At 39.7% G+C, this 21,165-nt stretch overlaps 1 protein-coding gene across 5 annotated transcripts in view; it reads right to left on the minus strand.

The window, feature by feature from the left end:
- The window catches only part of LOC145981614 (pleckstrin homology domain-containing family G member 5-like), an 838,947-nt gene that overhangs the window by 297,683 nt on the left and 520,099 nt on the right, over window positions 1-21,165 (minus strand). For all 5 annotated transcript variants that reach the window (XM_083114983.1, XM_083114985.1, XM_083114986.1 and 2 more), the window contains one exon: window positions 4,004-4,094. In XM_083114983.1, coding sequence (XP_082971109.1) covers window positions 4,004-4,094 — 91 coding nt within the window. The remainder of the gene's footprint in view (window positions 1-4,003; window positions 4,095-21,165) is intronic.

Genomic DNA, 21,165 nt, shown 5'->3' on the forward strand with positions numbered 1-21,165 from the left:
GATTGCATAGAGTCACGGATGTCTGTTTGTGCGGAATTTAATATCGGTGATTCTCGATTATTTATACATGTCACCCCTTCCCAACCCACTTCTAGGGGTGCCAGGAGTGTCTTACCCCAAAATATTATTTCCAGATTGCAAGTGATACGTGTATCAAGTTTGGTTGAAATTGCTCCAGGCATTCGAGAGTTATGTCGGAACAAACAAATATATATATATATATATATATATATATATATACACACACACATACATCCATGTACAGACCGGGATTCGAACGTAGTGCGCTGTGCCAACCACATGTAGTGGGCGAATTTTGGTTATTAAAGAGGAAAATGTTTCCCAACTAAAAAGTGAAATCTTCCTTTTAAGGTAAGTGGAAAAGTTTAGTGAACTTTTGTCATTAAAATGGAAAAAAACCCTGTTTAAGAAGAGGGAAATTTTACTTTCTAAAGGGACATTTTCTTACACGGAGGGATTTTGCTTTGGTAAAAGGGAAATTTGCCTTGACGAAAGGGAAAGTTTCTTAATTAAAGGGTTGTTTTTCTTACACAGAGGGATCTTTTTACTTTTTAAGGGAAATTTTCTTAATGAAAGGGATTTTTTTCCTTAAGAAAGAAAGGCATCCATTATCCTCGCGTGCCTAGGAGCCTGGCGTCCTCCGTTTGATGTATGATCGAGGGAACCGCGCGTGATGCTCTTTGGCTTCCGTGACTCTCGCTAACTTCCTAACTTCTCCGTTCTTCCCCAACTAGCGTATTGATCTCGTATTACCTTCCGATCTAACGGGATCTTCCAGTAAGAAACAGACCACGAACCAAAATTTATTACAGAGACAAATGCTGCCGCTTGAAATTCAACGGAACGTACCAAGTTCTTCCTCATTTCAGGCAATTCGAAAGTGACCATTCCTGAATGGTAGTAACGCATTGATTTCAATTTACAATTGTTTGTTTGACTTTTTGTTCGAGTAGGTGTTTTAAGTCCACTTTATGCACAGTATAGCTAATCGGGACTGGGCCTACAGTTTAAAGTGTGATCCGAACCACTATGTGCCTCCACCGGGAATCGAACCCGGGACCCCTTGATTGCAAGGCGGCGACGCTACCACTGCACCATCGGGGAGGCCCAATTTATAACTGTGTCCACTGGCGTACGAAGGGGGTGCTGATCGGGCTGCAGTCCTTCCCGAAATTTTAAGAAAATCAAAAATTACAAATGAAAATCCGTTAAGAACTCGAAAGGTGTGAATGAAATTAACGCCTGCCCCCCAGCCCCCCCCCCCATCGCAACTTTTGTCTTACAGTACAATCTTTTATTGAGCGAAAAGCTCCAAATATATAAAATATTCTATTGTGGGGTGAGATACAACAGGGTGTCCCTAAAATCTCCATCTAATTGGAGAGTTTGGTTTAAATCCAATTTATGCACAGGCTAATGGGGATTGGTCCTACAGTTTAAAGTAGGATCCGAACAACGGATATCCAACCCGGGACTTCTTGATTACAAGGCGACGAAGTTAACACTACACCATCGGAGAGAGCGGGGGGAGGGGTTATAAAGTGCCTTTCAATGAAATAACCACAGCTTTTTTTTCGATTCCAGAAAGTGAACTTAAATTTTAACTCGTATACCCATAAGTCTGTGCAAAGTCGTCCACTGTAGACCTACGAAACTCAACATAACCACCAGCTATATCAAAACGAATTCCGCTGTTCAGTTGTTGAGCGAAACGTAGACTGATGACGTCACCTGCTTCCCTTGATATGATTACGTAACTCCATTACGCCATTGGCCTCGAGTTCCTAAACCTTGGATTTAATAGTTCACCAAACGGAGAAGTTCCAAAGGGTTTAGGTCGGTTGACTGCGCTTTCCCATTCCTGGCGACCGCTATCTATCCACCTCGTAGGAAAGACGTTGTTCACATATTCAGGGACAAAGAATTAAATGTCAATGTTTGTATGGCCTGGCAACACTTCCATAGCTCACTAAGGCCGTGTCCGAAATCGACAGCTGCTGTCTAGAGGGCCGTAACGATATAGTCCGAATTCACTCAAAAGTGTCGGAAGGTGCGACAAGTTCAAATTCCGTAATTCCATACTCATTGGCTCGGATTTTTATGGCATATCATATTTTCCCAGAGGCTGGTTTTCTGTTTGCTAAGTTAGTTTAAGCACGTTTCTTGGTGTTTTGAAATCAATAACACTGTTTTTATTGGTCATATAAATGAATATTTCTACTATATTTTCGGTTTAGGGCATATTATGGCCCAAAAGTGTGGAATAGGGCATATTATGGCCAGTGACGTGAAGTAGACTATACGTTTACATCTGCATGCGTTGTCTACACGTAATCTACGCGTAGATTACATTGGGTTGTAGTTTACATAGACTACGTAGACAATCTAAAGTGCATTAAAATTAATTTTCAAGGGTTTCATGAGAGGAAAGTGACATTTTCAACTATATTAGTTCCTAACGAAATAAAAAGAATGCTATTTACAACAAATTTCTCTTCTCTTCTATTATCAACTATGGAAGAAGATAAATAGTATGCAAAAAACAACAACAGATGGCAGTCGTGAGGAAAGAGTGGTCTTTTCCCCATAAAACACTAGAATATTTACTATATTAGGTTTCTTCCTAGGTGAGAAATTGTTCGAATTTGCAAGGAAGAGTATAAAAGGGTTCACCTCACACGTTGCCAACTCATACGCAGTATAATTTTCTTCTAATTCCACGGCGCCCTTTGCTAAGTTATCAGCTTTCGCCATGTTGTTTACATAGATTACGTAATATACGTGTATAAAATAGTCTACGTGTAGAATGTAGACTATCGCTGTTTACGCATAGACGCACATCACTGATTAGGGCCCAAAAGTGTGGAATAAAAGCATATTTTCATTTTCAACACACAGTACTTCCAGTGTTTAAAAAGAAATTCCTGGCTTGTTTCGCAAACTTATCTAAACGGCGATTTTTTTTCAGTTTGTTTTATACCTTGGCTGGAAAATAACCAACGGTGTATTTTTCCTGGACGTGTTTTAAAAAATAAACAGTGAAATTGTTTTCCAATCGTTCTTTTCGTCGTCCGCAATCAGCTTAAAGATTGTTAGGCTATTGTTTATTCCTTATTGTTAGCTGTTCCGCCCCTCCCCTCCCCTTCTATACACGGCAACCAGACAGCATTGGAAGTGTACGTTATTTTCAGTGAGGGAGCGTATCAGTGCCAAGGAAGGGGAGAAAGGAATCCTGTCGTTTAGAGTTTGAAGCTTCCAGTTCGCAGTTCATCCAGAGACCATTCTTGCTCCAGAAAGTAGGGGAACGAATTTTGCAGGCAACTCGTACGTTGTTATAATTTCAAGATGCCGAAAGTGAAGTGCCCAGAGAGTTTGAAATTGAAAAGTTTTGTGAGAGAGTTCGGTGAAAAGTTTTTCAGCACTGATGGCCGAATGTTATTATGTAAATTGTGTTTGATTCATTTTAAATTTTGCATATATCCTATTCGTCATATTATCAGTTTTTAAGGTCATATTTTGCTAATTTTAAGGACATAAATGCATACATGACAGTACAAAAATTCAAACCCTACTCATTACTATATATTGCACCTTTCAGCTTGTTATCAGATCTACATCTAAATGCTTTTCGGACATTTCATCAATGGCATTGTTTTTCGAACAATTATAGAAGAAGAAATCACATGCCACATTTTCAATTTTAGTAGTAAAATAGGTGCAAAAACATTATGATGTTTGGTTGGAGTCTGCCTTGTGCGCATGCGTCCCAGAACGCGAGGCGATGGATTACGTTCGAGCCGACACCTGTCGATAGAACTGGCAACTGCAGTTCTCGGGAGCTTTTCGATTCGGACGACATGGTCGACACGGGGAAGAAAGTAAAGGTTAACTTGCGGATTCGGACACAGTCTAACAAAACTAATAAAAAAAACATTGAACTAAGTTGGAAAAGATTAAACTGAAGAAAGGTTCCTGTACTCACCTCTTTGGAGTTGTCCTTCGTCTGTCGATGGCAGGGTTTCCTCCTCTTCAACTTTGTTCCTCTCTTGTGCTCCTCTGACTGGTGACGTCGGCTAGAAGAAGAAGATCAAAAGACTTAACTCGATTTCCAAAAGTGGAAATTCTGTATTTCTTCTATACTCTTAATTTTTACGATATAGGTGGTTGTATCCAGTTGGGATGGGCTATTGGTTGATTGAAATTGATTATATACGTAGCTTTTTACCATTTTTGACTAACCGCAACGATGTGGATGAATGTTAATAAGCAAACCCGAATCAAAAATTTATTCGGGGGGCCTCATCCGTTATCATCAGCTGCCAAATAAAGGCGTGCTGAAGATGAATTATCAGTATATTACAACTTATTATACAAGATGTTTAATCCTGCTAAGGGAGTAAAATTAATAACAAGTATACACTATTTAAATTAGATAGCTATTTGTAGAATTTTCGTGGATGGCTTCAGCCCCTAGTACCACTGGATAAGATGGATTAAGGGACGATCAAATACACATACGAGCGGTGGTGGCCATTAGGGAGGCAGCTTCAATCCCTTTTCGCCACTTTTGTCCCCGCACTATGCTAAACCTTATCTAAAAAGGGAAATATACTGTCTTTGCCCTCCCCAGTGTTGGCATCTTGCCCATAGTTTTGGCACCCAATCGCCGCCACTGCATATGGGCGACAAAACGAATCTAGGACAATTGCGGACAATTGACAAATTAATGGTACGACAATTGCGAGGATCAGGACCTAACCTAACCAAAGGAACCACAGAACTAATAATGCTGTAGGAGGTTGGAACAAAATAAATAGGTGGTTTGGAATATTGCCTCCAAAAATTCATGATGTTCTGGCCTGCCTCAAGAGCAGTGATGTGCGTCCACGCGTAAACAACAATAGTCTACATTCTACACGTAGACTATTATATACACGTAGATTAGGTAATCTATGTAAACAACATGGCGAAAGGTGATAACTTAGCAAAGGGCGCCGTGGAATTAAAAGAAAATTATACTACGTATCAGTTGCTGATGTGTAAGAAGAAATTTTCATACTCTATCTTTCAAATTCGAACAATTTCTCAACTAGGAAAAAACCTAATATAAGAAATATTCTAGTGTTTTATGGGGAAAAGACCACTCTTCCCTCACGACTGCCATCTCTTGTTGTTTTTTGCATACTATTTATCATCTTCCATAGTTGATAATAGAAGAGAAGAGAAATTTGTTGTAAATAGGATTATTTTTATTTTGTTAGGAACCAATATGGTTGAAAATGTCACTTTCCATTCATGAAACCCTTGAAAATTAATTGTAATGCAGTTTAGATTGTCTACGTAGTCTATGTAAACTACAACCCAATGTAATCTACGCGTAGATTACGTGAAGACAACGCATGTAGACGTAAACTTATAGTCTACGGCACATCATTGCTCAAGAGCCAAGCAAGGAAGAAACATGACGAGAGAGTTCAAAAGTGTTTTCGCACATATGAGGAAACGGGCCACTTCAAAAGGTGATCTGTTTGCTTTAGCCCATGATCAAAAACTTGTTTGAACCAAATTCCCAGCCGAAAATATCAATATTTCACATAATTCTCTTGTAAGAGGTATTGTGCGGGGTGTTAAGTCACCCTTCAATTTGATAGAAGATTTAAAATGCCATCGCAATTGTCCACCCGCACTTTCACTTCGATGTCCATCGCAATTGTCCAGCTACCGACAAAACAGGCCACAAAGAGGATTACACCACCCTGCATGGGTTTTGATGTCTCGCAGATGACTGTTGAATAATTTAAGCATGCTGATTCCAAAAATAAAATCCATTCTTACCATCACGTCTAGATTTATCAGAAAATAGCAATATATTAACTGCCTTAATTGCGCAATAAAATGTGTAGTTCCATAATTTTCTCAATAGATGGCTCTGTTTAGATGATGGCAACATAATGGCTTTCTACAATATAAATCCTCCAATTTTGAACTATAAATCCACATAGAACAGAAAGCACTTAATCCACCTTCTATCTTCACAAGATACATTGGCATGAAGATTGTAAACTTTGATTACATAAGTTCCATTTTCGAAATCTCTCATATAAATTTTCTTCACAAACTTAAACTTAATGACGTGGAGGAAAATCTTGATGTACGTAAATATCCTGGCATGATGGGAAGAAATTTATGTCGTATCCGTCATAAGCACTCAACACTCAAGATACTATCAGAATCACTTATTGATTTGTCTTGCATAAATTTACTTTGTTGCGTTAGCGAATAGATGCAATGTAATGGCGAATTATGAGAATTTTTATTGTGAAATTGTGAAAAATCCTTACGTGATGGGAAATAATGGATATCATTTCCGTGATCAGCATTCAAAATACTTACAGAATCAGCTATTGATTTGAAATCATCCGAATTTTTTTCCCCAAAATGCAGGGCTGTGTTATCATAGCTGCAAAAATGCAGTTCGGGTGTACTAGTGGAAGAGAGGTTTTCATTTGGCGGAGTGGTTATCACATCGCGTTACTTCGTAAGGGGTCCCGGGTTCGAATCCCGGCCTGGGCTTGACAGATCATCTTTGTCCCTTCATCAATCTTATCTCATCACCTTCGCAATTAGACAAAAGTAGCAGAAAAGCGAATTAATATAAATCAATCAACATTAAACTACAGGTCTCTGCCCCGATTAGCCTATCTGAGTGGACTTAAGCACAAGGAGAACGTTTTGTACGCGGTTCAACACTTTCTGAACGCGCCTCGTATATCGTCTCGCCAACACACCCCAAGAGTGATTTCCCCAACAGCGTAACATCTCGGAAACCTCTCCAGGAATGCTCTCTCGAGGTGGAAACCATCCTTCCCCATCGCAGCCCTTCGTGGGCAGCGCCCATGGGCTGTGGGCGTAATTGAATTCCGCCCAGCGGAGGCCGCCTTCGATTTTTCCACCCTCTCCGGGGAACGACTTGTTGTCCAGTCATTAATCATCGTCCTCGGCTGGGGACAATCGACAAGTGAGCATCGGTGGTCAAATAACCCTCAAGGGTTAGAAGACACACGCTCCTCTGCAAGGCGTCAGTGGCGTACTGGTCTTTAAGGGCAAGTGGGGGCATTTCCCCCAATGGCCCATTCAACCCGATACTATCAAAGCAAGAGACTATCATTGAAATGTTACAGTGAGTATAGAATGTAAGGACCTTTAACCAGAAATTCCTAAGGAAACTATAATAAATAGGTTACTGTTACTAAACAAGAGTTTAGTATAATTTTCTTTCGATTATTGTTATTATGAAAGGAAATAAAATTTCGTAACGTAAAAAAAAATCAAAAATATTATACAGAGTGGTGCAAAAAAAGGTAACCGAAATAGTACATGTTTCAGAATTTCGGTTACCTTCTTTTGCACCACCCTGTATGTCTGAATTAGAAGCCATACAATCTAGCTTCTAATATAGAAAACACGAATGCACGCACACACACACACACACAGCAAACACACCACGCGTATAAAGTATTAAAAATAGCGCTGCACTGCGTGAGCGCACAATCTACTTGGCATGCATATGAGACTTTATATTCTGAAGTTGGAAACACTGTCGATCTCCTCTGCCCAATATGGTTCGACGGTTCAGGTACGACTGATACGGGATAAATTGCGCCCCTTCTCGCGGGGATTAATACATAAAACACTGCTGCAAAGATAGCCTGTCTTCAGTGGCGGCGATTAAGTGGGGGCGGGGGGGCGGGCAATTACCCCTCCGCACACTTTTCGCCACTTTTTCCCCCGCATTATGCTAAACCTTATCTACAAAAGCAAATATACTGTTGGGGATGATCACGCCCAATACAAACCTCTTTCTCTTGTTAAGGAAGAGATCTTCAATGTTCTTATTTTTGAACTTTTTGTCTTCACACTAAAAACAATTATTAATTCATGTAACGTTGTGATTATTTTCACTATTTTGTGCAGTTCTGACACTTCATCAATAACACACTTTCTCATATCTTCGTCATGCTTAACTTTTGGACACTTACTGTAGTAACAAAAATAATATCTTCACTTGCTATTTATTAACAGATCATACATCTGGAAAAATCTGATAAACGAACTCTAAATCAGGATATGGACAGTATTTTATGCTCAGAACCTCCGTGGCAGCCATCTTGGATTCCCGACGCCATGTACCTTCTCGTGACACATTGTCCAGCAAAACAGAGGCAGCCATCTTTGATGTACATCGTCACACACGCCATGCGCCACAATAGTAGGCATCAACAAAGTATCACAGGCAGTAATGTATTGCCCTTGATATGCCGGAATGTCAAGTAAAGTGTAAACTATTGCTTAGAATCCTTGCAGAAAAGGGTACGGAATTCTTTCACTGGATATATCTCCATAACAGTGCAAGATATGTGAAAAACTAAGAATATTTTTTGTTCAATTTTCAATTTTGAACAAAATATGTCTGTATGCAAAATTGTCAAAAACCAATTTTAAAGGAGTTATGATCGATTTAATTTGTTGGTGCGTGAAGCGGTGGCCATCTTGAATTTATTGCTGGTCTTATGGCCAGTGACTGGATTGCAAACGTTGTAATCGAAGGCGAAAAGTTTGAGAACTAATAACGTATAGAATTATTTATCTTGTACGTACAACCCAAGCAGACAGTTGTGAGAAATTATTCACAAACTACAAAAACAAACACAATTTCTAGCTCCTAACAAGTACGTTGCTTCCAATTCAACAATGAATTGTAAGCCTATATTCTTGTAGTTCGCAAGGATTCCATTTAGTTGCAGGATTGGCTTACAGGCTCAGAAACCCAGTAGAGAGTCCGTGCTGCCATCTTCCGGCGAGTGAGGAAAGCACTTAGTCACCTCAGCAGTTTTCTGGATTTCGTTTCCCTCCTGCCTTTCGCCAGTCAATTTCACGGTGCATTTTACGGGCTTGGCTATCGCATCCAACTTCTTCTTCGTCCATGTTCATCTTCTTCTACTCATGGACTCAATATGTGCACAATCTTCCGTGGGATCGTAATAAAAAATAAAATTAAAAAAAAGCAAGCTGTGCCAACTATCTCTTGCTTCTATTATACAACCGGTAAGCTACTTAAAGAAACTTCAACACGACTACAGGGTGTTTCTAAAGGTTTGTGCAAGTTTGAGTACACATCCGCAGCGTTGAAAAGAAGCTTCGACAGTGTTGCAATCTTACTAAGTTTCTGTCTTGTAATGATTTTTCGCCTGTGTTTGCAGGTGGAAGTTTGATATTCCCCATATCCCAAATACAGGAAGATAAGGAATGCCGAAAATTGGTGCGGAAAGTAAGTTCAAAGTTTCGACTGCACATTTGAAAGTCGTAGATAGTGTTAGTTATGCTGTTTAACCTTTACCTACCTTTGTACAATTTTTTAATTCACGTAAGAAAACGTTTTGTATAGGCAGATATTAAGCAGTAAGTTATAGATGGCGCCAATGTTTCAAAATTCTTTTAAGAGTCATGAACGATTGTAGGTCCATTTCCGATTAGCCTTTGCAAATCAGTTATTGTTCCTCATTAATCCTTCAAACACAGTTTTTTCTAAAGCAGTCACTGGACATTTCTCAAATTCGATTTGCGTTAGAAACGCACACTCCCGTAAAAAATGACCTAAATGTATTTCACTACCTGCACATACCGAACTGATCATATTCCCAGAGTTTTGAATCACCCTGTATATATACCCCGCCGATCCTGTCCACCTTTAGCGTTCGTTACTAGTTTTGTACATGGAATCGAACCCTAGACGGCTCGGACAAAAAAACACTAACCACTAGGCTACCTGGAAGCTCGCTTGCAATTAGTTTACGCGTACTTCGAGAAAAGAAACACATAATCCATGTTAAGGCGGACATTATCTATATGCGCCATTTTAATTGCTATATCAACTGTAACCAAGCTCGGAAGTACGCGTGTATCTATAGATAAGGAAAATAGTATACTGACAATTATAGATACACAGATGATAATGGATCTATCTTATCTCTTCAACTGTCAATACATGAATTATGGGAGAGCCATCTCCATCCGTAAGAATGCACTACTTTCTTTATTTTTATTTTTTTTTAGTTAGTTTAAGCTGTCCATGTACAGTCACGTACACTGCCGGCTTGTAATGAGTACATTGACTTTCAATGGAATCGTTACAAGCCGGCACTGTCCGTGACTGTACGTCTCGGAAAACGAGTAGTAACCTTTTTGAACAGTCGAGAAACAATTTTATCCTGAATGTATGCAACCACTCTACAAAGATTCACATTTAACTTGACTTTTGTTATTTAGCGTCGCTTTTATGCCACTTTCGGTGATTCGTGATGATGAGGATAAGTGATATGATGACAGTGACGAAGGGACACTCACAAAGAACACCCATGCCAAGGACGGGATTCGAACCCGGGACCCCTAGCTTCGTACCGAGCGTGCTAACCACTCCGCCACGCATTTGCAATCAGGACAAACTTATGATAATGAAGTAAGTATTACTTAGTTTGCTTAATTAGTGGTACACTTGCCTTGAAAAATATTTTTAGTGTAGTTCACATTGTCAACACAGGCTGTGTAAACTACAATGTGATTACGAGTAGACGTAGACTGTGTACACTCTACAGCATGGGCGTCGCTACGAATATTTATAGGCGGTCAGGCCTATATAAAACTTGAATAGTACAAATAATAACATTAATAATCATCATGGTTATGATTATGATACAATAATAACTATTAAAGGCTAATATAAATAATCCAATTTTAATCCAAATTTATTATTAATATTATCCTTGGGGGAAACTTTTATGCTTGATCCATCAGATGAGAGTGTCCAGCACATGTATTTTTTTTTATTTTTTACATTCCATACAGTTCGTGCACTGAAATGCATAATTCTTCCATTTTGTTATTAACTTTTACGCACTTTGTTAAAGATATTTATATATTTTAATCACAAATTGTATGCCGACCCCGTGGCGGAGTGGTTAGCACATCGCGCTATGACACCAGGGGTCTCCGGTTCGAATCCCGGCCTGGGCATGGATGTTTGCGAGTGTCCATTCAACAATTTCATCATATCATCACTCATGCCCATCTTCGCAAATTAGCCACAAGTGGCACAAAAAAGCGAAGTAAGATAAAGCAAATCAATCAATCAATTTTCTTTCATTGAGCAAAAAAAAAAAACACTCGGAAACCACAGAAAAAAAACTTCACAGATTACCTTCATACGACCAAACTTTCGCTCTGATTGGCTGTTCCACAGAATCCAGCAAAGAAAGCCAGTTGCACTTGCAATTTAGAACACGGTCTAGTCAGGTAGCCACTCCGGCGCCAACTCCCGCATTCTTACTGAAAAACCAGTTGCGTGTGATTCGGCCTTTATTTACGATCAAAATAACGTTTTGTAACGTTGTGTGAATGAAGCCAAATTCCGGGGGGGGAGTCGACAACCCCTTCCTCCCCCTCCCGACGCACATCATAGCGAGATCGAGGCCGAGACAAGCATTCGAAACGAGAGATGAAAAAAAAGAAAGCCTTACCTCAGTACCATGTCTATTCGTGTGTTTACAGGTCTCGGAATGGAATTTTTCACGAAACTTGAACGCTTGATTTTCCTGAATATACTATTATATATTTTATCATTACTACAGCTACGAAAATAAGTGAATTGACGTGCTGTATTACAATTAATAATAGTAATTATTAAGATTGTGCGCCTGCATTTCAGTACAACAAGACCAGCAGTGCTAGCCCATAGTATTTCAATTGCAAAACAGTTTGTTTTTAGTTAAATTTTTCTATATTTAGTTTAAAAAAAACTAGAAGAAATTATTTTGTAGCCCTTCTAGTCAGTTCATTTTGGCGATGACAACCCTTAGCACCATCTTGTGGCGATTTGACAAAACTTCGCCCCACACTCCGGATACAGGAGAAGCAAGAAATGAAAATAATACTCTGTGACCTTGAATCATCCAATAACAGAGCAGCTTTCATTCAGGATACCTTAACTTCCAATCAGCAGGAGCTGAAATGCAATCGCAGTACCATCAGCAAGACCTGCTGCTATAGTGTTGCAAACTGTATGGTTAAATATCTACGTACAGGAATTCTCTTGTGCCAACGTTGAGGTAGATTAGCGAAGCATTTTTTAAAAGGGCGTTTTTATCAAGAAATGACATGAGTTTGCTAACACAGAGAAAGATTACCTTTTCAAATAGTCACTTATTAAAGAAAGTTTTGAAGGTATAAAGACCTTAAATATTCTTATTTTTCTTCCCTTTTTAAAATTTAAGCAGACTGAAATCGTGGATGAGAGTGAAATTGGGGAAACTATTTGAATTAAATGCACATATCCTCAATATCTTAATTGTACTTATTAAAAATTAATTTCTTTAAGTATGATAAAGATTGGATTTATTGTTTAACTCATGGGTTAATCTGTCAGAATAATCGAATCTTCAAGACACGACACACAATAATAATTAAAAGGAAAGGAAAAATAAGCTTCAAAATGTTGGCAATCTAACCCCAGTCACATTCTGCTAAGTCCCATCGCCGCAACATCGCATCTCCAGGCATGGGAAGCTTATATGAATGCTATACCTACTATGTCCTATTAAATAGTATTTACAATTTAGGTCATGCAGTGAAATATCTCAAATAAATAAACGAACCTGAACGATTCGTTACCGTTACTGACGACACGGAACGGGAATGCTCCAGATATTCACGAACCGTAACGCCGTTCCGGTCCGCTCCGGTCCATTTCGAGCCCTGTGTGTTCAAATTATCCGATATCCGTTACGGATGCAACGATTAATACTTGATGAAGAATTTGTAGCAATATCCGTACAGTTAAATTAAACAGTACCGATGGCTAGAAACCGTAAAAGATAGGCGGTGTGAGCCACTATAAAGAAAAAACAACAACGTACAGTGAAATACGAAAATATCAAATAAAGGAACATGTGGATAGCCCTTAAAAATGATGAACGATAAAACTATCCGGATAATGAACACATTTGGATAATCCGGGAAAATTCGGATAAAATTTTATGCAGATTTGACCATCCCGTGTTTTAAAGTGAACTTTCCTGAGACACTGGAACTCGCTTCTCCCCTTCCGTAATATGGATCACACACATGTGACAAAATCCGCAATATCGCACCAACAAATCCTTTCGTTTGCTCGGGAAAGACGGAAAAATATCCGCCGTTATCTGCTCACACGTCCGGAAGATATAATATACGACCAGATCGTATGAGGTTCATGTTTGCATCATTGCTTGCCTTACAGGCGCCGAAAGACAGCTTTATTGCGTATATCCCCCTTGTTACAGTCAAGGTACGGCGCATTTGACCTTTAGTTCGACTGCACGTGTTAGCACATGTTCAACAGGAAGAAAAAGGTGAAATTTCTGCAATATATGGATAGCTTATTTGCTTCTTTCCTTGTTCATATTCGCTCTCTCATTCTCTCATTCACTAATTATTTATTTCATTTATTCTTCATTTCATTCATTCCTTGATTCAGTAATTATTATTTCTTTCATTCATTCTTCACTTCTTTCATTCCGTCATTCAGTAATTTACTATTTCATACATTGTTTAATTCATTCTTCATTTCATTCATTCCGTCATGCAGTAAATATTTTTTCATACATTCTTCATTTCATTCATTCCGCCATTCAGTAATAATTTCTTTCATACATTCTTCACTCCATTCTTCCTTTCTTACGTTCTTTTACAAATCTCGTTTATTGACGATATCACACCAAGCACAATTGTGTCAATTAATTTGTGTATCCTTTGTGCATTTTTCAATATTTTTTCTTAGTATGTAGACGAGCCTTTGTTCTCAATTTTGTATTTATTTTTGTGTCTTCTTTATGTTTCTTTCTTCTTTGTTTGTTATTGTACAAACATTTAGTATGTAGAATGTATTTAGTATTTAGGAAAATTGAAATTATTTCACTCGTTCTTCAATTCTATATTCCATTCATTCACTCTTTCATTCCCTCATTCCTTTTTATTCTTTCATTTTCATTTTGTCATTCAGTAATTATTATAACTAACTAACTCTCTAGCGTTCTTAAACCCGAAGGTTTATGGCTGCAGCAACACAAGCCTTCCATCTGTCCCTATCCTGGGCAAGATCAGTCCAATCTTTTCCACCCTTTAGGTCCACCTCAACGTCATCCCTCCATCTTCGTCTTGGCCTTCCTACCGGTCTCTTACCATCAGGTTTCCCAACAAGAATCCTGTAAACTCCTCTTTCCTCTCCCATCCATATCGCATGCCTGTATACCTAAGTCTTCTTGATTTAATTATTCTAATAATATCTGGACATGAATACAAATTATGTAGTTCTAAATTAAGTAACCTTCTCCACTCACCTGACTGACTCTTCGTTCCTTTTAGGTCCAAATATTTTTCTAAGGATTTTGTTTTCAAATACTCTTATATGTTCCGCTTTTAATGTCACTGACCAAGATGTGCATCCATATAATACTACAGGCAAAATTATTCAGTAATTATTCATATATTTTATTTTCAGTCAGTTTCATTCTTACATTCATCTTCTTTCTGTCATTCAGTAATAATTTATTTATTCTATTCATTCCTTCACCCATTTTCATTCATTCCTGCAGTCATTCTCCCATTAAGTAATTATTTTTCTTTCATTATTCATTCTCGTTTTTATTCTTTCACACTTTCTCTCTATCATTCATTCTTTCATTCAGTAATTATTTCTCTTTCATACATTAGTCATTTCTCTTTCACTAGTTCTTCGTATTTTCTTATTTACTGTCGCTTTTCTGCCACTTCTGGATATTCGCAAATAGAATGATAATTTGAAGTTGGCCCAAGGGAACGAAAAAGTCCCCTGCGCAAGTAGTAACTTGAGAGTGCTTGATCAATCACTGATCGCGCAAGAGGGGAAGTGAGTGCATGGAGGGGAAAACGCGATCGCAGCCACAAGTCGTTTGCAGCAGAGCGCTACTTCGCTCCGCCCGCTCGCTTTCTCCCCTTTTCTATCTTTAAGCGCGGCTTTGCTCCACAGATTCTCGAGAGAGTATAACATACACTACCAGGAACATGTAGGCAGAACGAGTCTCTGAAACGTAGGTGTGTGTGTAATTGTGGCGCTGAAATCTGGTGCACAATGAACAATATCCCGCAAGAGCTTTGTCTGACAATTGATCACACTGTCTTACGCTTCCAAAGGGTTATTCACGTTGGCAGGGCTCATATTGAACACTGCTGTACGGACATAAACTCCAGTTACTGGATGTTGATACTCAGCGCCACATTTGCACCTGGTGGTAAAAAATTGAACTGTTCATTTCATCAGAATTCGCTTTCCCATGATCTCCATAGCGTCTGCAGAAAGTTTCAGCCAAATCTGTCGCTTCGAACGGGCTCCAGAGGGCTCTGAGTAGGCGTATTTATTTCTATGCGCCACGTTTTCATCTGGTGGTGAAAATTTGAACTATTTTTTTTTCATCGGAATTCTCTTCCCCACAGTTTTCATGGCCTCTGCAGCAAGTTTCAGACCAATCTGTAGCTTCGAACGGACTCCAGAGGGCTCCGAGTAGGGCGTATTTATTTCTATGCGCCACGTTTTCATCTGGTGGTGAAAATTTGAACTATTCTTTTTACGTCGGCATTAGCTTCCCCACAGTTTTCATAGCGTATGCACCAAGTTTCAGCCCAATCTGTCGCTTCGAACGAGCTGCAGAGGGCTCTCGAGATGGCATATTATTTCTATGCGCCACATTTCCACCTGGTGGTGAAAATTTGAACTATTTTCTTTCTCGTCAGCATTCACTTCCCCACAGTTTCCATACCTTCTACACCTAGTTTCAGCCCAATCTGTCCCTTAAATTGTGGCCTCCCTGTAAAATAACTAAACTTGGTTAATTTCGGTCTCGGATGTCAGAAAAACCTGTTCTTATGATAATCGTCCAGCTTTTTGAAATGTCAGCACGTTCCCTACACGGACACAATTATTTCGATTCCCAGAATTCATTTCGCCTCATCGACCCACCTTTGACCTCGTCGGAGGTTTTAGGCATTCGGGTTGAGGTGGCGCTGTGGATCTGTTAAAATTGCATGTCCTAACCTAGCTTGGTACGGTCTTAAAAAAATAATTTCAGCCCACGCTGCCAGAACTTTTAAACTCTGCAAAGCGCTCCCTGGGGGAGAAGCCTTAACCGGGGTAGGAGAGTGGATGCTACGTGGACGGGGGTGCATTATCTATTTATAGGCACGTGAACTTTTCGCTGAATTCCACCCTAAAAGCAACATTTCAATTTGGTGTTTATTTTTGGTGGTATTTTTCTTACATTTTTGCCGCATTTCTGCAACCTTTAGGTTATCGTGACGATGAGGATGAGGTGGTGAAATTCTTGAGAAACTTTCGTTCCAGGACTCGAGCCGGGAACACTCGATGCCGAGTCGGAAAAGACAATCTCCGCTATTAGTAGCCACAAAGGAACGGCTGCCATCTGTTGTTTATTTTGCATAGTACAGCGTGTCCACAATGAGACTCCAACATTTTGAAAGTCTATAACTTTTTCATTTCAGATTGTACAGCTGTGATTCCGGAAGAAGCAGAAGCAGAAACTCAAAAAGTTTATGTGGTAACGTTTTAGTGCGCGGAATAGCCGTAGTGGCGCTGCAACAATCGATTGTTTGAATATGGAGATTCCAAACGAGCGTGCACAGGTTGTGTAGTGGTATGCAGAAACGAAATCAGTAAGACAAGCAGTGAAGAACTTTGTGAACTGTCGACCGTTTCATACCAAGTTCTCTCGCTGCTTGTCTTACTAACTTCTGTGGACTCCTTTCGAATGACCTCCGCACATTTTCTACAACCTGTTCCTGGATTGTGGGTTTACCACCACCGAAACAAACAATGAAACAATCGATTGTTGCAGCGCCACTACGGCTATTCCGCGCACTAAAACGTTACCACATAAACTTTTTGAGTTTCTGCTTCTGCTTCTTCAGGAATCACAGCTGTACAATCTGAAATGAAAAAGTTATAGACTTTCAAAATGTTGGAGTCTCATTGTGGACACGCTGTATTTATCTTCTTCCATAGTTGAAGAGAGAAGAGAAGAGATATTTTTTTGTAAATAGGATTCTTCACAGTTCGTTGGGAACCAATATAGTTGAAAATGTCACTTTCCTTTCTGGAAACCCTTGAAAATTAATTTTAATGCACTTTAGATTGTCTACGTAGTCTATGTAAACTACAACCCAATGTAATCTACCGTGTAGACAACGCATGTAGACGTACAGTTATATGTAGTATACGGCACATCACTGCTCAGATTCCAGAAGGTTAACAAAAGTACCATTAACTTGTAAATTTTCATAAACCTGAATATCGGAGGTGGGGAAGTGCCCCCTTTTCCCCCACCAACATACGCCTAGACCAGCTATAATTAGTGTTTCGCGTTATCGATTTCCGAGAAGGGATCGGCCTTTCCAACAATGCCCTGCGAGAACGATTTCCTAAATGGGTCGCCCAATCCTTTGCTTTGTGCTAACCATTGTTGTCCAGCAACAATGGAGACGTTCGTTTGGTCGTGTAATCTCTCCACACGCACACAAAAAGAACATGATCCATTGTTGATATATTGTGGGGGGGGGGACGGAAAAAACACTGCTGGTAATAATGGCAAATGGTTCCATTCTTATTCACCAACATCAAGACACTAGTTTTGACGTAAGTGTAGCCAACTCTCACATGATAGTGGTAAAGACTGGGTAAAACATCTGAAACTGTCAACTACCCTATCGCAACGACGTTAACGGCGTTGCCAAATTTCTGTTTTTCTGCCAATTTTCAGCCGAGTCCTCCATTTCGACGTGGTGAATTTAGGGTGTTTCCCCGGAGGGAAAATCCCCCAGGAAATTAAAAAGTCCCTCCCGAAAATTTAAATAACCTGGCAGAGCATTAGGACAATAGCTAAGAAGCTAGGCAACCATGTTCACATCGGCTTTATTTCATTCACTTTAGTTTAACGTAAAACATACTTTCTCTAGCTTTTTCGTAGTAATAAGCACGGATTCAGTTCTCTTCATAATTAAAAGTGAAAACAATGAGCGTATTTAAATTATCGTACGTTCTGTTAACTGCTAAACTAAAAAATAGAACGAATGAAGATACGCTTCAAGCTTGTGTGAAAATGCCCACAGAGTGGGACGTGGAACCAGTGATGTGCCGTAGATTATAAGTTTACGTGTACATACGTTGTCTACACGTAATCTACGCGTAGATTACATTGGGTTGTAGTTTACATAGACAATCTAGAGTGCATTAAAATTAATTTTCAAGGGTTTCATGAAAGGAAAGTGACATTTTCAACTATATTGGTTCCAAACAAACTGAAGAGAATCCTATTTACAACAAAATTTCTCTTCTCTTCTATTATCAACTATGGAAGAAGATAAATAGTATGCAAAAAACAACAACAGATGGCAGTCGTGAGGCAAGAGTGGTCTTTTCCCCATAAAACACTAGAATATTTCCTATATCAGGTTTCTTCCTAGGTGAGAAATTGTTCGAATTTGGAAGAAATAGTATGAAAAGTTCTCCTCACACATCAGCAACTGATACGCAGTACAATTTTATTTTAATTTCACGACGCCCTTTGCTAAGTTATCACCTTTTGCCATGTTGTTTACATAGATTACGTAATCTACGTGTAGTAAATAGTCTACGTGTAGAATGTAGACTATCGTTGTTCACGCGTAGACGCACATCACTGCGTGGAACCCAGAAAATGTTTCATTGATGACGTCATCCACAGATATGCTGTAGAAAGCCTAGACGCAGTGGTCACGATTAGGGGGGAGTTGCCCCCCCCCCAACTTTGCCCCCGCACTATGCTAAACCTTATCTGCAAAGTGAAATATACTGTATTTGCCTCCCCCAGTTTTTGAACCAAATCGCCGCCGCTGCTTAGACGACTTATTTTGTGAAAATATAAATTATTGCATGGTCTAATATTAAGTTATCTATTCTTATAATCTCATTCTTAAAACAATAGTTAATTGTACGTAATTACAATTATCTTATTTTATTACATATCAGAAGTAACGAGCCATTTTGCCCGTCCCCGTCACGGAGTCCCGGGTTCGATTCTCGGCCTGGGCAAAGGTGTCTGCGACTGTCCATTCATCAATTTCATCATATCATCACTCATCCCCATCTTCGCAAATTAGCCAAAAGTGGCACAAAAGGCGAAGTAAAATCAAGCAAATCAATCAAGTAACGAGAAATTTTAAAATATTAGTATCGCTCTATTAATATCGTAATTTCATGCCTGTAACATTTTGCCCTGTGAAGTGATAAGCCCCCGTCCGAACACCACTGCCATCTGGACGTGGGTGTCCTAAACAAAATTAGCAACATCGGAGAGACACGTGGAAATAACTTCACTCTACAACAACATCGAGCAGGGAAGCGGGGTCCCGGGTTCGATACCCGGTGGAGCACATAGTAGTTCCGATCCCACTTTAAATTGTAGGCCCAGTCCCGATTAGCCTATCTGTGCATAAAGTGGACTTAAAACACATAACTCGAGTATGTTCGCCAAAACCAGCCTGGCAGCCAGTCCAGCGCTAACGTCATTCCAGTAGGTAATCCAGATCCGTGTAATCCGGCCTTTACATACAGATCGGCCACAATTAAAGTTACCCTACTCAAAGCCCTCTGGAGCCCGTTCGAAGCAACGGATTGCGGTGAAACTTGGTATAGAGTCTATAGGAGACCATTGGAAAGCGAATGCTGACGAAAAAATAATAGTTCAAATTTTCACCACCAGGTGGATATGTGGCGCTGCAATCTGGTGCGCAGTGAACAACATCCCGGGAAACGTTTCATGCAATCATTGACGACACTGCCTTACGCTTCCAAAGGGTCATTTACGTTGACAGGGCGCATATTGAACACTGCTGTACCGACAAAAACTCAAATTACTGGTGGTTGTTACTTCAATGCCACATTTCAACCTGGTGGCGAAGATTTGAACTGTTTTTTTTTCACCAAAATTCGCTTCCCTATGACCTCCATAGCTTCTACACCAAGTTTCTGTGCGATCTGTTGCTTTGAACAGGCTCCACAGGCCTCTGATTAGAGACATTTTAATTTAAAGCGCCACATTTGCACCTGGCGGTGGAAATTTGAACTATTTTTTCATAAAACATTCGCTTCCCTATGGTCTCTATAGCCCCTACACCAAGTCTCTGTGCAATCTGTTGCTATGAAAATGTTCCAGAGAGGTCTGAGTAGGGAAATTTTAATTTTATGCGCCACATTTGCACCTGGTGGTGAAAATTTGAACCATTCTTTCTTCACCAGCATTCGCTTCCCCGTAGTCTCCATAGCTTATACACCAAGTTTCAACGAAATCCGTTGCTTCGAAAGAGCTTTAGAGGGTTCTGAGTACATGCGGTGGCCTTCCGAATTCTTGATCGCAAATAAACGGAAGAAAGTTTTTAATCTGCAGTAACGTGCTTTCGCCTCTTGCTTTTCCCTTCCGAGAAAGCTTTCTCCGAAATTTCTCTTCCTTTTGTCCTGCCTTCGCGTCTCCAATATAGAGAACAAAGCAGGAACTCGGGATCTGCCATTAGAAAGATGAGGAATTCGAGGCTTCCCGCTTTAAATTGTTGACAGAACTCGACGTCACAATTACACCTGCACAAAGGGGGTGGCACTTTAAGGAATGGCATTCCCATTCACCCCTCGAACAACAAAGGAATCCCCATGCAGTGTTGCAAACTGGGCTGTAATTTCAGTACGGGCTTTTTCATCATGTTTGTATTTGCGGTTTTTCTTAATTTATGTCGGTAAAATCCTCTGTGGAGGATTGTCTCGCGTCGGTCGTACTTTTCTCTAAATGCAGTTTTCGCCTAAAGCAGTGGTTCTCAGTCTTTCTCAGTCCAGGAAAAACCTTGAAGGATATTACACTTCATGGGACCTATAAGCGCCGGCAGAATTACTTGTAGGGGTGTGCACCCAGTTTATAATCATATTGTTTGCTAACTTTAAGAAACCCTCTTTTGCGCTTGCTTAAACAAATTACACATATG

Source organism: Lepisma saccharinum, chromosome 29, assembly GCF_977018435.1.
Source record: "Lepisma saccharinum chromosome 29, izLepSacc3.1, whole genome shotgun sequence".
Classification (NCBI taxonomy): domain Eukaryota; kingdom Metazoa; phylum Arthropoda; class Insecta; order Zygentoma; family Lepismatidae; genus Lepisma; species Lepisma saccharinum.